The sequence below is a fragment of the Pogonomyrmex barbatus genome, unplaced genomic scaffold (assembly GCF_055798465.1).
Source record: "Pogonomyrmex barbatus isolate J1 unplaced genomic scaffold, ASM5579846v1 scaffold16, whole genome shotgun sequence".
In the NCBI taxonomy this organism is placed as follows: domain Eukaryota; kingdom Metazoa; phylum Arthropoda; class Insecta; order Hymenoptera; family Formicidae; genus Pogonomyrmex; species Pogonomyrmex barbatus.
This window is the reverse complement of record NW_028297112.1, coordinates 2264831-2282384: the sequence shown is the minus strand read 5'-3', so window position 1 is coordinate 2282384 and position 17554 is coordinate 2264831. Positions and strand designations below refer to the sequence as shown.

Here is a 17554-nt window from a genome sequence, read left to right as displayed (position 1 = left end):
ATCATTTCTCTTGGGTATTAAAGGCTCTCTCGCACAAATGCGTCTTATTAATCCCGTCTTAAATTTAAGTCGGGAATAGATATAATGATGATTCTCGGTGCTCTAAATATGAGAAATCATTTCAAACGTCATGGAAAATTATTTTCGTGAACTCGGATAAATCCAAGAGATATAAGAGCTCCATCAGGATTCACATTAGAAGTAGATTATTCCTATTATTACCGGATAGAATTGCATAGAAACACACACGCGTACATACACGCGCGCGCGCGCGTGTATATACACACACACACACACACACACACACACACACACACACGTATACACGTCACAATCTCATGTTTAACAAACGCTAATTTACATGGGGAGCGTTACGCCGGATGGCGAAGTTACGAGTGTTCATTCAAGTCTCCACCACGCCCAGAAACTCAATGAGCTAGTGATACGTACACACGGGGGGTGCCACACCCTTGCAAATAGGCAATCGAGTTCGTCGAGAGTGACGCAGGCCTCTGCGATTAGGTAGGATCAGGAACGGAAGAGGTGTCGATCGACGGATGGATGGAAGGAAGAAAAGGGTGGCGGCACACGATCAATGGGACGGAATAAAAACAGCTCGATTATGGTAGATCGACCAGGGGTATACCGTCGTCACGCCATTTCGGGACTTAAACTGGCGACGTGTATGCAATTTCAAGTGCGCTCGCTATTAGCGAGACGTGAATGGGAAGGCGGACTATTCCCGGTCAGGACGATCGAAGAATTCCATTTTTAAGTAAGCCACCGAAACATGCCGAATTTGCGTGTTACGATATAATTAAGGGGTTTGTAGAACATTGCAGATCATAGCGATCAGAGCGACGCAGCAAGAAATATTAATAAGTAAAATTTCTAATTTCGCGATCGACCCTAAAAGCCCCGCTCGAGTTTGAGGAACTTGGCGCTGCGGCATTAATTAATGCCGATCGCGGAAAAATCGCGGAAAGTGGCGAAAAGACGACGTTTAAAATCGCTAAACATTGTTGAGGAAATAACAGTTGGTAGAAAACTCGAATACCCGTTCTACTTTATAGTACTCCTGGGGATTCGTTCTGAGAACGAAGAACACTGTGGGATCTGGCGCTTCCGCAAAATGTACAGTCGTTCTCCAGGAAATTCGTGCAGTACGTGCAGATTTACCGCTCGTAACGTACATGATACGCGGCCGTAAAGACTGGCAAGAAACACCGAAAAGATAAAGGAGACTGCATATATGGCTGTGGCCGTCATGAATAGAGATTAGCACTTTAACGGCCGTAAACAGACTAATTTTCTACGTTAAGCGAAATAATTAAAACGTGACTTTCTTCGGTTGTTATATTATCCTGTATTCTTAACAATATACAAAATGTAATTACAACGCATTTATAAATGGTATTTTTAACATTTAAACAGCTATTTCTTCGATTGTTTATTTTTATCTCGTCAGGGGATCGAACTTTTCCTTTGAGATTAATAATTTAAAAGAAAAACCTATATTAGGGGATTATAAGCAGGATTATAAGCATTAAAGTGTATAACGTATTTTCTATTTTATATATCGCTTAAAAGCTTGATAAATATTTCTGAGCAACATTACTCATCCGGTTTCTTGACAGTTGAAGACTTGCAGCTTTATTCTTTCATTAATAGAGAAACTTTTTATGTCATTTAGCACCGTTTTCTTTTGTATTTAGAATTTCTGATTTAACAATTTTTATTGTTTTGTACCTGAAAGAATTATGTAAAATTAAAAATTATTTACTTAAGATTAAAATTGCAATTACGTATACAATTGTTTTGGCATAAGGAAATTATTATTTCTTTGGGAAAAGAAATTAGATTTAATTCATTTTCATAGATTCGCATCTGTGTGCAATGAAAAAACGATTCAAAAATCAAAACAAAATGAAATTCAAGCGAAAGGTTAGTTTAGGTACTGCACCTTGGGGCTTCATGTTTCTAAAGAATCCCCAAGACGTTTTACTGCTTTCCCCGAGAAACTTCTAGAGTAGTTACGAACCTGCTGTTCACGTCAGAAAATTTTCTAGTGGCTATGACGTAAAGAAGATGAAAGACGTATGGAATATCGGGCAAGAAACAGTTGCTCTCCAGAAACAAAATAGCTTTTATAAAACCTCATATATATCACTTTTATTATTCTAGATGTAACATGTTTTGCTGCTTTTACAAAATCAGGACTTGTACATCGTACGTGTATAACATTCTCATTCTAGCAAGTAGCAATCCGATGACGGGTTTTTTCGAAGCTTCTGTGGGAAAATGCGATTGACTATGCGGTGGTTCATACGCGGCGACGACAAATTATTACGCAACTTTTTACGAGAAAAAAGTTCCTAGAGGACGTTTCTTTAATGACGTACTTGATGATAGAAATTTTATGTAATTTTAAGTGCGATGTCTAGCAACTCAGCGACCAATTTAAGACGTGAGAAAAATATGTGTAATTGACGGAACTTAAAATTTTATAAAACTTCTTTCTTAAATGACATATTTTATTAGAAAGTATAAAATATTCTTCATATTTATTTGACAAACAATGCAATCTTTTTTGGACAAAGATTGGCGTTTGCGACTTTTTCTCTGTTTCTCTTTGGAGCTTAAGCACGATGTTGATATAACGACTCGATATATCGTTTAGAAAACGATGAAATAACTAAATCGTATGTATATCGCCGTAGACTGTCGAGTTAAGGTGAGAAGTAAAAATAAAAACTTGATAGATTGACAAATCCTGCCGATGAAAACGTACGTTTCTGATGTAATCGAAGAGCAGGTGTCCGACGATACGAGAAGATTTTTCGATGGCGCGAAATGTGTCGGTGACACCTGTCCAATCGCTATCTGCGGGCGAGATTTTCAGGAAAGTTTCAGTGTGAGAGAGAGAGAGAGAGAGAGAGAAAGAGAGGAAATGATATCTCGTCGAATGCGGATGATCGATGCGAGGCGGGTCACCAGAAGCATACATCGCTGGTTATTGAGCCATCTAACCGCGTTGTGCGCTATCGCCCGGGCAAACACACCGACACGCGCCGACAGGAAACAATATCGCGCTCCGGGAACATTAATACCGAAATATTACGTTTCGTTCAATTGCAAACGAGCATGAAGAATTTTTATGAGCGGCTTTACAAATTATTTCAACGATTTAATCGAGCGTACGCGACGGCGCCAATTTGCGAATTATCATGCGCGAAATTTTGCATTTATGTCGCCCCGCGATATTTACTCCGACATCGCATCCAATTTTGCTACATTTCGACCCGTCTATTTTTTTTTTTTTTTTAACTTTCCATAATTTTTTTCAAGACGATATTTGTCCGAACGTGCGCGAGTAAAAACGATCCAATTAAATTTTTATTAATTAATTAATAATTTGATGATGGAAAAAAGAAAGATATAATATTTATTAATTCTGTTGCTCTCGTGATTGAGCTTAATCACTTAAGCTATTATCAATGCACTGATGACACGATTTGTCATCAATTTTGAAAATTAAGGATTCCGGTACATAGAAATTCCTCGTAACGAGAAGCGGCGGTTGAATATTGAAAACTCGCAACAAGACGAGGATGATCCGCAAGGCTTAATAACAAAGCAGGAGAGCCTTATCGTTTCCGAGATTGTTCATTCGTTGGAATTACCTCTGACTTCTATAATCTAGGTTAGCCTACAATTAAGGTCAGACCGACAAAGAGAGATCGCGAAGAGAAAGGACGGTAGAACAGATTGCATTCGCGAAGGGCGTCATGCATTCAATCCTGATGGGGCGATTTGCACTCCGAGTCGATCTCGAAACTCGGACGCGGAATTTGCCAGACATCTGTTATTAATATGCATGTGTTCCTCATTAAGAATAAGTAATTGCTTCTTAATTCCAGCGTGAAATTTAGACGTAATCCAGACGTGATGGACGTGAATTTTGCTCACGAATCTCGAGCAATTGCAACTCAATAAATTTCACATATTTTTCCTTCTCTTCTCAATATCACTCAGGGAATGAATGTTCTCGCTTTAATTTTCTCCGTGCGTTCATCAGGCACGCAATAGGGTGGAAATTTCGGTAGACATCACGCGTTCGTTTCGTCGTACGCCACGTGACGACCGCCAAAGTAGGACCGATCGGATTGCTACCGCATACATACGTGAACACACACCTTACAAACGTCTCGGTAGAAATGTCGATTTTTTTTTTTTTTAAATACAATTTCCCGACATATAGCCTACGCATATATGTATAATAATAAAGTATCTCACAATCGATTAAACTCAACAGTACTATGATTAGTAGAAACGAACCCTCTGCGATTTAGACCAGCTAAATGCCAACATCGGGCGGCTATTTAACGTCCTTAATTAAGTCACGAGTGATACCATGCCGCATTGTCTTTATCCCGTGAGTTCTCACATTCAACGAATTCGCGTCCTTTGATTAGTCTAAAGCTCGTCTAGTTTACATTGCGCACACTTATTCGTATGTATGCGACACGCATATGTGAATAACGGATCTGTGTGTACGCATTTGTGTGTGTGTGTGTGTGTGTGTGTGTGTGTGTGTGTGTGTGTGTGTGCGCGCGCGCGCACGCGCGTAAGTGTGTCAATCATTTGTGTTAATTTAAAACGCTACTAATTACAAGTATAATTTATTAGCTCCGTAAGTTTTCCCGCTTTCTACCATGTGACATTCTGTCTCGAAGGAGGTCCTCGATCGTGCCAGACGATCCATTGATCGTCGATGATTGCCTCGATCACGCGATATAACACTGGCATCTCGTGCGGTGTCAAGACGCAAGCATCGCGTGTCGTGTACGAGGAAAGAAGTATTCTTTGTGATACCCCACCGGCGACCTTGAAGACCATCCAGATCGTTCGCGAAGTCAACGTACAAAATCCTTAACAAAGTTTCGAGCTCGTTTATTTCATTAGACATATCTAAGACAAAAACCATTAATTCCTACGAGATGCGTCTCCCTCTTCTCGCTTCTCCCTTCATCTTTGTGCTCGTCTCTTTATTATTATTAGTATTTTTTGATTCATTAAGCTCTCTCTCTCTCTCTCTCTCTCTCTCTCTCTCTCTCTCTCGTGACGTTTTAACGCGATCTTCCTCGCAGCTTGGTCAGAGCTTTCTTGCGGCATTAATATGCGAGTTGTCTCCGAAAAGTGCCGATCGAACATGCATTAACAATAAACGTGCTCTTGCAATCTGCGTAGATCGGCTTGATTAAATGCAAGGCACAGACCTGTCCTTGATCTGCATAAATTTGCGGATACCGCCGCACATTTTTCCGAGACAACCGGTATAACATAGGAAAAATCGCCATGGTGCTCAATTTAAAATTTCCGCTTAATGTGTACATTTTTATTCTTATCGATGAACCGCGGTTCGATTTGATTAAAAGTTTTTGATTAGCCGTGCCGGTGTACCTTTTGATTAAAGTTTTGCAAGCCGTACAATATAATTTTGGAGGGTGTCACCGCTGCAGTCCGACCTCCATCCATCGAGAGACTAGGATCATCATCTCTCTGGAGTACCGGTCGTGAGGATTCGAGAGAATATACATGTATATATGTATATTGTGATATATGTATATATATGTGTACACGTTATTTGCGATAAATATCATCACATGCCTCCGTCGAATCGAAAGGATAAGATGCCTGCCCGATAAACAGGAGATCCAGGTTCGATTCTTGGCTGAGATGGTATTTTTTCGCAAAATAATTACGAGGTTTCACGACTGATTCGGGATCGGACCCCGGGGTGACGCACACCCTCCCTCTATTTGGGCAGTGCCCGTATAATTAATTAAACGCACCATCTCGGAGGCACGCGCCGAGATCATCAATGCTCGATCTTTCCCTGTTCGTTCCATCAATTTCCGATCGGACATCAATTAATTAAGTTGACGCGTGCCCCCCATCGTCACTTTACCGAGTGACTAGAATCTATCTATAATATTTTAAGCTAATTTTCTTTCCTACAAAATGCGCGTGTTGAGAGAAAAAAGAAGTAACGACAGCATATTCGCTTTTGTACACTTTACATTCATTATTCACATCGCGATATTGTCTATAACTTTCCGAATCCTTGTAAATTTGCTTTCGTGAGATCGATAGCAAAATATTTTAATTTATATAATTTTTATAAAATATAATATTTCTAAAGTAGAATATTTATAAAAGTTATATAATTTTAAATTTTAATTTTACAACTAAAGGAAAAATTTCTTATCTTGAAATAAATATAACTAATTTTTAAATATGAAACATTTGAAATAATATCATTAAAGTTATTTTATAATTAGGAGTTAAATAAATCGATATATATAAATCGATAAATATTTCAGTATCATGCAGCGATATTAGTGCTGATAATATAACTAATATAATTTTATCGAGACAAAATGTAGGTCGCCTATCCATTTAATTGCACCTCGTTTGTACTAATCGCATCATGATTAGTGTAATATCTATAACAAAAATAGATATAATTCCACGGTGGAGATTCAATCGGAATCCGCGCAAATATCAGCTGAAAATTATCACGTGCATTTTTTTTTTTTTTTTATTTTTATTGCATGTACGATATCATTGTGACTTGTTTATACTGTTTCACGGCTGTATTGCGTTTTAAAAAGGTACACGGGTACAACGGTAACGGCGAGCGAGATGCATTTGCATTAATGTATTGCCGCGTCGACGAGCAACAGATGGCACCGATTAAAAAAACGAGCTATCGATTACTATTCTTTTTTTCTTCCGCATCGCGTTCCGTTTGTTCGTCTGTTTGCCGTGACGATTATTTTTCGTATCCGCGTATCCGCCCTTACCGCCAACGTGGCCCTCAAGGGGGGAGGGGGTCCATCTCTTTGCCATTATACGTCATCTTCGCGATGTCAAACGTCGTGACACAATGCCACGTGGAAGTAAAACGGCTTCGCAACGAAACGAATGCACCCTACGTGTGTGCACGCGTCCGTGTAACGTTCCGCCGCTGTCGTTAATTGATTTTTCTCTCTCTCTCTCTCTCTCCCTCACGCGACACAAACATCCGATTGCCCCAGATTCTCATTCAAGATACGTGATTCGTGAAAACGAGCCATCTGGAGCGCTCGCTATACTGTCGGTGTCTGCGATCAGATACCTTCGGAAGGATCGCGACTGCGAAATAACGTTATCGAAGCGCGACGTGTCGGAGCGACGCGATATGGATCGAAGCACAGCGCTGTCGCTTCGCCAAATTAATAAATAATTAAGTATGATTAATAACTGATTTGCCGAGCGGAATGATATAAATCATGGAAAGACAGGCAAAATTGAAATGCTCGTTTTTACCCGTAATTATTTTCACAGGAGATCTTGTTTTTTTTTTCAAAATCAAGCAAGAAAAATACTGCAATTAAAAAAACATGTTAGAATGTTATAAACATAATGTGTAAATACAACTGTTTACGAATATTTTATATATTAAATGATGAGAATTTTTATACGCATTGCTATTTCGCTTGATGGCTTGATCGATCAGTAGAAAAAAGGCAAAAGAAGAAAGCAAGTTGACTTACGATCCTTAAAAGTCTCAAACGGTAGAACGGTTCACGATTCTTTTCTTTAACTTCAAATCCGTACGTAAAGAGTAAAAGATGCATATCACTTGCGTGAAATATTTCACCGCGGTTAGAGATTGATCGATGTAGAAAATTATAATTCCAATTATAATTCTCACATGGACTCAATGATAAGATCTCTTTTATGATTTCTTTAAAGTAATTAATCTAGACGTAAATTTATATTTTTAACGAATAATTATTTTCGAGCTTGAATTTAGAAAGTTCAATTTTCAATCGCAAAATTATCTAATTATAACTCTCACATGGACTCAATGATACAATCTTTTTTATGACTTTTTTAAAACAAGTCATTTAGACATAAATTTATATTTTTAACAAATAATTATTTTCGAGCTTGAATTTGAAGAAAGTTCAATTTTCAATCGCAAATTTTGCCATTTTATCCTTGCGGTATTTACGCTATCTAGTACGCGACAGCGTAATACAGCGTTCGATCTTCCGGTTCCGCATAATTTCGCCGTGCAAGTTGCATGCCTGCCGACAACTTGTGTCATAAATTTTGCATTCCATCGATAATTAAGCACAGACACTGCATGACTCAGCCTGAAATTTAAAATTTGCAACTCTGACAACTGCGACGACGGCGTGATGCGCGCTATACAAGGAAACTAATATTTCTCGAACGCGAATTTTTCCGTGAAAATTGTTAAACCGCGTAGAAATAAAAAAAATTCAAATAATATATTGCATCACAACGCCGATTGATTTTACAAACCGATGCAATTTGTATTGAAATTTATATCGCAATTAAGAGTGTTGTTACGCCGGAAAGTCATCCAATTGAAACACGAGGCTTACACAAATTGTTTTTTTTTTTTTTCTTTAACTTAAAAGATCGTATCGCACACGTGGCCATGTATCCGTGCAAATTCCAAACGAACTCGCAAGCGCAAATCGCGTTGCATGCCACGGCGAATTTCAGTGGCTCCAAAAACTGCTTGCCTCGTAAGCAGAAAGAATCACGCGAGCCTCACGAAACTTCGTGTATAAATATCAGTAGGGGAGAGGAAAAAAGAACGAAAGCCACAGAGTGCGGCACGACAGAGCGCTCGATTGTTCCGAAATATATCCGAGACGCTTTTTTATCCTAACGCTTTTATCCTAACGCAAGTTATTTTGTTATCTACGCTTCAACTAAATCGCTCTTAGATTTTACATAAACAATAGAATTAAAAATTAATTAAATTAAAATTAAAATAATAGAATCTTTTAGAACTTTTTAGAATTAAAATTAAATTAAATTAAGATTTAAAAAAGGAAGCTGTGTGTATTTAGCATATAAAATTTATCGCGAATCATGTGCACGGTATTATTGGCATTACCTGTAAGCATTAATAAATTGCTAAATCGAATCGATATTACAGACGTTAAAGAAGAGATTCAACAGAAAGAATGTTCCGAATAAAATTGTGTTGTTGCGAATAAAATTGTGACGTTAATTCATTTCTCAAGAAGATTTAAAACGATTATTAATCTCTCTATACGCGTAGACGTTTCGAAATAATTAAATTCGGTAATGGCAATTGTGCTCATGCCCTCAGGACACTCGGTAATTTATTATTAGAAAATCGTTGCACTTGGGGCCTCGCTTATTAAAATCGCGCAAACCAGCGAACAGATAATTACTGTCGAAAGCCGGAAATGAATCCGACGATAATAAATGCCGCTCGCAGATCTCGGTTTCTCGGTTTCAAGTCGGACGCGCACGGTATGGATATTTTACCGAGATGAATGCGTTTTCTCCGCGAGCGTGTACAATGTAATACTTAACTCGGCGCGAGAGATGCATCTGCTACCCTTCGTACATTAATCACCGTCGGCCCGGCACGGCGCGTTGCTCCCATTAGGCGACTCCGCGTACAAATGAACTGCCTCCGAGTGTGCAGTAGACGTTAGCTAGCTCCAGAAATTGATATCGTTTATCGAGAGCCAATTCGGCCATTGGGAAACGGAAGACAAATAAAGCTCGATATCCCGCGAGCGCTTATATATTTTTTTTCGAGAGAAGGGGAGGGGGGGAGGTCGTAAATACAGGGATGCAATTTGCAATTAAGGTCCGATAATGGCGACGAAGGAAATTCGTCGTCATTGATATTCACGAGCCACGTTAATATCTACGCGACGCGTGTCCTTCGCGGATTGTCGCTCCCGCCGCACTTGTTTCATTAGCGATATCTCGCGCATGAATTTACATGTAAATTAAGGACACGGAACTCTGGAAAGTTTCTGATCTCTCGGTGAAAAACGCAGTTGTCGGGCGGTTTTCTCGCATCGTGGATATCGGCGGATATCAAAATCCTGGGGGCGATATAGAAAACCGCGGATGCGTTTATCGCGTCGTATCGCTGCAAAACACACACAGTTATTGATCTTTCCCGAGGCTCGACGTTCGATCGAATGACTCCAGTTTTTCCGGAGCGTAAAACAAAACGCGCGCCGCCAGGTATCCGCGAATTCTAGGTCTCGGATCGCAAAAGATTTAATATCGCGCGATAATGAAACGAGATAAGATGTCGATGTCTTCGATCCGGTATTAGGTTTTTTTTATTCCTGCTTGTCTTTTCAACTTGATACATCGGAAAAACGAGAAAACGAGAATACCTATCTTACTCTGTATTTGATTCCTTCCCTTCCCTCTCCCCTCCACCTTCCTCCTTCTTGCTCCCTATCTCTTTCTGCTTTCTCATTTCAATGTTTTCTCAAGAATAACGACTTTCTAGTGGCAGAAAAATAAATTGGCTGTCGCGAAGCCTACAGTCGCGCCTATCGATTTCGCAAATAGATTTTAGATAACTTCATTTATTTGCTGAATGGAGATTTTTACGCGTAAAAAAGTTTTGCGTTTACGGTAAAATTATTGAAAAAAGTTAATGGAAAATCTAGATGAAAAATTTTTTTCCATATGTCTGTTATTGTATAAAAGAAATAAAAAATTGTAATTTAATATAATTTTAGAAATTTGTTATTAGTACTACATATTATATATATTATTCCGCGAAATAATAGAAATATATGATAGGAACAGAAACAGAATAAAATAAAATATATAAAAATTTAAATGTACAAGCAGCAAAAATAGAAATAAGGAGAATATATATGTGTCGTTTATTATGCATTAATTATTTTCTAATTTCATTAAAGCGTAAGCACTTAGCTTTAGTATGCCCGTTTTTTTTTATTGTTAATCATGACTGCGGTACTGACGAAATGCGGAAAGGCTTTCACGTGATCCCCGGCTAATTTTACGAACGTAGACTTTTCCAACCACGTGCGGAACGCAATTGGGACGCATTCACCTCGCCATACGTGGTAGGAAACGCTCAATAAACGTGTGAATACGGCTAGTTGTACAATCAGTACGTTACATTTATTCGGTATTTCTAGAATTTCGTATGTAACAGGAGCGCAGTTCTTTTTACCTGCGGCAACACGCGGATTCTTATTTACCGAAAACATTTGGCGGATTTTATACGCTTTGTCGTTTTCGAAAATTTCATTTGCTGTTTGCATTTAATTTTCGACAGGCCGGCAAATATTGATTGCTGAATTCAAATTCCGCGTATAATGCGAGAGAGAAATCATACACACAAAGCACACGATATAGTCAAATAAAACTAATTAGCGCGCGCGTAATGATTGCCAATAGTGATTGAGAATAGGATATAGAGATTATAAATTATGGAACATCCAGCAATTTCAACGCGGTTTTCTCCTTTTCTTTTAAATTAATTGGGCAGTTGAGATCGTATCGTATCGTATGCCTCACGGTACTGTTCTAGTTTCAATTGTTAGAATTTCATCGTCATACTTATTACATGAAAAAATGATTTCCAAATGAGACTTACACTTTTCTCTAATGCTTAAGAAGGCATCTTAGTATTTTTCCACATGACATCACGCGAAAATATTTTTCCAGAACATTATAAATAATTACAAAATTCAGCGCATAATGGCGTAACATATAACGTCATATATTGTAATGCCAATTATTCTTATCCTGTACACGTATAACCAATTTGAATGTATAATCCTTCTTTAGATCACGCGCCATCACCGCGGGCGATTTATTTTTTTTTTTTCGTCGCTTTATAATCGCATCAATCGCGCCGCTCAATTACCGCCAAGCTTGTGTAGTCGCCGGTAATTACTAGCTGCTAAAACCGCCCTTGTATCAATTAACCGCAATTAAACGCAGTAACCACGTGGTAACATGGCAGTAACCGTGTAGCAACTGCTGCAAGGACCTCTAGTCTTTATCCTTATAATCGGCGGACGAGCCCTCCAGAGGATCGAAAGATCGTCTTCTTGTTCCCGTACTTGCACTATGTGTGTCTGTGTGTGTGTGTGTGTGTGTGTGTGTGTGTGTGTGTGTGTGTGTATGTGTGTGGGGAGGGGCTGCGTGTTTTACGTATGCGTGTAAACGCGAATATTCGTTTGTACACATGTGGTGTGGTGCCGAATGGGGACGGTCGGAATGATGTGCTGCCGGAAAACATGCAGTGGAATTCAACGAGGGAGGATTTACAGCCGGAGGGTCGAAAGGACGGTCGAGGGCGGGAAGAGTGAACAGGGCCTAAAAGTCGGACTGCGACGTGGCCAGGGCACTCTCGGCCGTCTCCTCGCGTCGTCATAAGGGCCTCGTCACCTCGCCGCACTCACAATGCGTCGGATGTCCACGACGGTCCACGCGGTTGCTGATTGAGTGGTCGCTGCAACAGAAAAAAATTAATGAACTGATTAACGGAAGGAAGAGTTAGACTTTAGATTTGGTTGATGCCATCGAAAGAAAGCCTTTTACATTATTTTTGCAAGTATAAAAATGAAGATTAGAAGCGAGTTCTTATTTGGTTTTTTTTTTTATAATATATTATAATATAGTATAATATTAAATTTTTTGTAATAAGAATAATAAGAATTAGTGTTAGTGCACAAGTGATCGAGAAAAGAGAAAAGTGAAAAGAGAGTAAAGTTTCTTTAGAGAGCAAGAGTTAAATCGGTTAAAATACAAATTAGAATATAAATATAGATATAAGTTGTGTATAGATATAATTTTTTATAGAATCTTTTTCTTTCATTCTTTCTCTTAAAATGGAGAATATTGAAGGAAATTTTCTATTAAATTATGGAAAAAGCGTGTAGCTATTTCTTTCAACAAGAAGCAGCGAGTTTAATAAGCTCTATTAAAACAGTTTAATGTCTGTGGATTGCAAGTTGATGAAATTGCAAAATCCATTTAAGTTATATTGAATTTACGGTACACGCCAAGTGCATATAATTTATTTCGACGTTAACCCTTTAGGAAAGAAAACTTCTATTGCGTTAGGTACGATATCCTTATTAAAGCACTTCGTTAAATCAGTCGAGATGAGATTCTTAGAAATGCAATTTGTTGCAATGTGTAACGTCGGCACTTCCTATTTTCTGCTTATCATAATAAATTTACGTAGCGAGATATCTCTCCACGACATCACCAGAAGAAAAGAAGACAATAAAAAAAGTTGTTTCTTTCTTTTATCTTTTAACGGTACTTTTTCTTTTATATTTATGTCTGTTTCTTTTATGTATATGATAAAGTTTAGTTAAAGTATACAATAAAAAAAACTTTCCATAGTTTTGTGTAAGAATAGATTCATATATAAAAATATATAATAACATATAATTATACATTAATACATGTATATTTATGTATATTTATATACATGTAATTACATGTAACTATATCACTATTTCACATGTCAATCATATATAATTATATTTCATTACATCTAATTATATATGAAATTATAAAAGGAAAATTCTTTTTCCTTTTTTTTTTTTATTAATTTGAAGGGCACGAATAAGATTAAGAGAAGAGCTTTAATTTTGCTCTGGACTTTTCTACCTTCCCGCTTTAATAATATCGTAAACTAAAAATCGACAAAAGAAACGTAATGAAACGATTGAAAACAATAAAATACATGGTATGGAATTCTCGATTGCGCAGCGACGAGCTCGCCGTTATAACGAGTGAATAATTGAGTCGTTCCGCCTCGTCGTTTATATATACACACAGCAAATGACTTTACAGTACGAAAGATTCGTTCATTTATTAAAGCGAAAATGCGTTTCAGTAACATCAGAAATATACATTGTTGAAATAGAAACTCAATAATTGAAATGAAATAAATCTGCGATCATGAGGAGAGCATTTTCAAATTCCGCGTCGACATTTGCAAGCCACTGTCGTTTGTCTCTTACGTTTGCGTGGGTTATACGATTATACGATTAAATGCAGCTTATACGAGTGTATATATAAATCAGATTTGACGTCAATGAAGCGGTATATGTTGTCGGCTTACAGTATTACGTAATAATTATGTTGCTCGTATAATTATAACATACATTTTGTTAGGAACATCGTTGATCATCATTACGTTTGGAATTTCTTTTAATTATTTCCGATAATGATTGAAAAAATATTGAATTGTATTTTTTTGTTTGTTTAAAATAAAAGAGAACGGTCTAGTACGCGAATATAAATTAAGAAGCAGCAAAAGCCCGTCTGCATGAAATTTTGTATTTTTGATGTATTATTATAAAATAATTCTCTTATGATGATTTTGTATTTGTTATTTATATATGCGTAACGAAACAGTTAAAATATTATAACAAAGGAATGAAAGCAGCGGAATGATGTATTTCGGCTTTATCCTTTTACGATTTCATTGAATTTTTGCCACAATGTAGTTCGTAATGTACATAAGAACTGTTACATTTTGATTCGCTTTGACGTTTTCTCTTTTTGGTACGCCCTACTCCTGCCGCTAGTCTGTAGAAACCACTTCAACCCGAATTCCGCGGATTGCCTCTTCTGATTACGTGCGGCAAAGAATAGAGGATAGCCAAACCTTGGTTACAAAAGGTTCCATTGTTGAATTGAGGGCCGCCGACATTCGCCCGTGCGCTAACAGCCGAGCTGAAGCTTAAGAATATTGCATATTCATGCGGACTTTCCGCACACAATGGAATGGGGCACTGTCATCATAAAAAAAATATATACAGGATCTTAAAATTAAGTGGACAGCTTGATAAAGCATTTCTCAATTAGTTAAAAATTTTGACTTTAGAAAAATTACTTAAGCCTCGACGATCTTTACTACGAATATCTTTAACACGTGTAAAAAAGATTATTAAAACGGATTATTATTAAATTTTTAACATCAAAGATCAAGAAACTGCGAAGAAGGTGCTGTTTTGATCAACTTGCCGTTGAGGAAAAGCCGGCTTGAAATTTTTTTTTAAAAAGAAATAGGCTGTTATAATCAGATCATTTCAACTTCAAAATATCTCGTAACGTAAAAATAACGTCAGCGAAAAGCAACAAGGTGCGGGAATAGCGTAAAACAATTCTCGCGAAAGATTAAAACCATCTACGGCAATATAGACCTGACATAAAGGGTTTATAAGAGAAATAACGAAGATTAGCACGTCGAGTTGGCGGAAGAGTGGATGGGGGATGACAGGAATGGGAAGCGAAGGGATAGCAAATCGCCGTGGGTGATGAGAAAAAAAAAAGGAATTCTGAATGCGATATCACCATGACCTACATCGTCCCGCTGAAAAAGAGCGGTGAATATTGAATATATACTATTGTCAGGCGCAGTAGTCGTAGACCGATGGTATCGGACAACGTCGCTCACGCAGTGGTTACTACTCAATAATGGCCCGACGACGCTTAGATCAGATCGCATGCCGATCGCGCAAGTGGCGAGTAAGAATTTTTTAATTATTTATTCCCTCACTTCTTCACGACCAAACTGTTTTACGTCACTTGTCGATTACGACGGTAACGACTTCGTTCGCTTCGCTCGCAGCTTTCCATTTAATCAGCCGCGCGCCTATAACGGTGATAACGGATTTAAGATAAACGCATACAAATTTAAGAAAGATGATAAATAAAATTAAAAATCGTGTTATAGGTTGTAGCGGTGTTTTATGTCGCGTTTAATGGATGGAAGAATGGGAGCTAATTCCAGAAACTTTTGAATTAAACATTAAAACGGAAAATATGAAAACCGGATAAAAGTGATATCCAGCTGAGATAGTCTAAATCGTTCTATGACGTGACTGTCATACCGGTAGGAAATCGATAGCAGGTGAAGTACTTGTTACGTTTACGAGCGTGCAACAACGGGACTTCGATAAGATCGTCATAAAGTTCATCGCGAGCTTTAGCGTCTTATTAATTCAAACTTTCATTGTAACCAATAAAGTTACAAGTCCCAGTGCGACTAGAAGTGATTTCTGCCGTCATGCTCAAGTGTGACGCGTTTAAAGTTTGAAATTGAACAAATTGAGCGAGACAATTCGATAGCCAGTTATGAATTGATCTCTTCTATTTTTCTCTTCCTTCATAAAATTTCATTCGATATTTTGTGAAGTTGTAATTTTTAGATCTTAGATTTTTAAAGTTTCATAAAATAAGATAATAAGAAATTATTTAAATGTCATGTTGCGTAAAATATATATTAAATACTAGCTGCATTTGTTAAATCTTTGCTGTTTAAAAATTTATTTGAAATCCATTTTTCTCTTTAAATCTCTTGATATATTGGCAACCAAATCTTAAATTCAAGCTTTCATTTTTTTCACAAAAATGAATAGCGCACAGGCGAATGTCGGCGGCCCTCAATTCAACAATGGAACCTTTCATTCAATGAAACCTTTTATAATCAAAGTTTGGCTATCCTCTATTCTTTGCCGCGTGTAATCAGAAGAGGCAATCCGTTTGTTTAAAATCCGTTGTTTAAAATTAATATTTAATTCAAAAAATTATAACAAACACTTATAATTACAAAGTTTTACTCGTACTTAACATTTTTTCACTTCTCTCAGATTGATTTTGATGTTTAATACAACACAAACTTTAAAATGCATGAAAGGTATAGCTATGCTCAAGAGTAAGCGTCGACTATTTTTCATTTTCGTGTAAAAATTCCTTCGAAGGGCAGTAGTAGTTTGCTTAACTCGTGAGGCTGCATTTTGGATGCAGTTAACTCAATTCTCTTCCTTCTCTCTCTCTCTCTCTCTCTCTCTCTCTCTCTCTCTCTCTCTCTCTCTCTCTCTCTCTCTTCTTTTCAGCATATGCGGCACCCGACCATAACCATTACCAACGAGTGTGACCTTTTCAGAATGTCAACGAATGTTACAAGTAGTCGCGTGACAGTAGAAGAGACGACGTGTACGCGCCCTTATCCAGGCGCGCACGAGCCCCACGAGACGCAAAGTTATGATTACGAGCGCCCGTGATATGCCTAAGGGACATAAATTTTAGGGCCACTTCGACTGACGTGCTCGATCGAAGTACGAAATTGGAGCCACCGACTGCACGGCGTTTAATAAGGACTTCGCCGTCAGCGATCAACGGGGGACTTCGCAGGTATCTGAGGTTGACAAGGTCGAGGACGACGTCTCCTCGGGATACATCCGACTATATACGTGCTCACTTTTACGCTAGAACTAATTCTTAAGTGACGAGAGAATGGGGATTTCGAGATAATTGTGCCGTTGGGTGAAACAGTAGTATGACTCAATAATAAGTCGTACACGTCGTATTAAACGCAATACTCAATCGTTTCAATCTTGATCTCTACGGTTATAAAATAGTTAAAATATTGTAATAGAAAGTAATAGAAAGTAATGGAATTTTAATGAGCCCTTTTATAAATCATTCTTTGCATTTTAAAATGAGATTTACATATATACTAATTGTTATTCTACACGATCGATCGATATTAACTTGTTCGTATTTCTGAACAAATTACTTGAAAAAATTTAATCTGAAAAGAAGATATATGATGGATATTAAATCTAAGTAGGTACGTTTCTTATATACCGCTTCGTTGTTA

The 17554-nt window shown here is 37.7% G+C and overlaps 1 protein-coding gene across 1 annotated transcript in view; it reads right to left on the bottom strand.

Moving 5' to 3' along the window:
• Positions 1-2145: 2145 nt before the first annotated feature.
• The window catches only part of Teh1 (tipE homolog 1 phospholipid transfer protein), a 38603-nt gene continuing 23194 nt past the window's right edge, over positions 2146-17554 (bottom strand). The window contains exon 3 of the mRNA XM_011636680.3: positions 2146-12376. Within this exon, the coding sequence (XP_011634982.1) occupies positions 12295-12376 (82 nt within the window). The 3' untranslated portion in view covers positions 2146-12294. The remainder of the gene's footprint in view (positions 12377-17554) is intronic.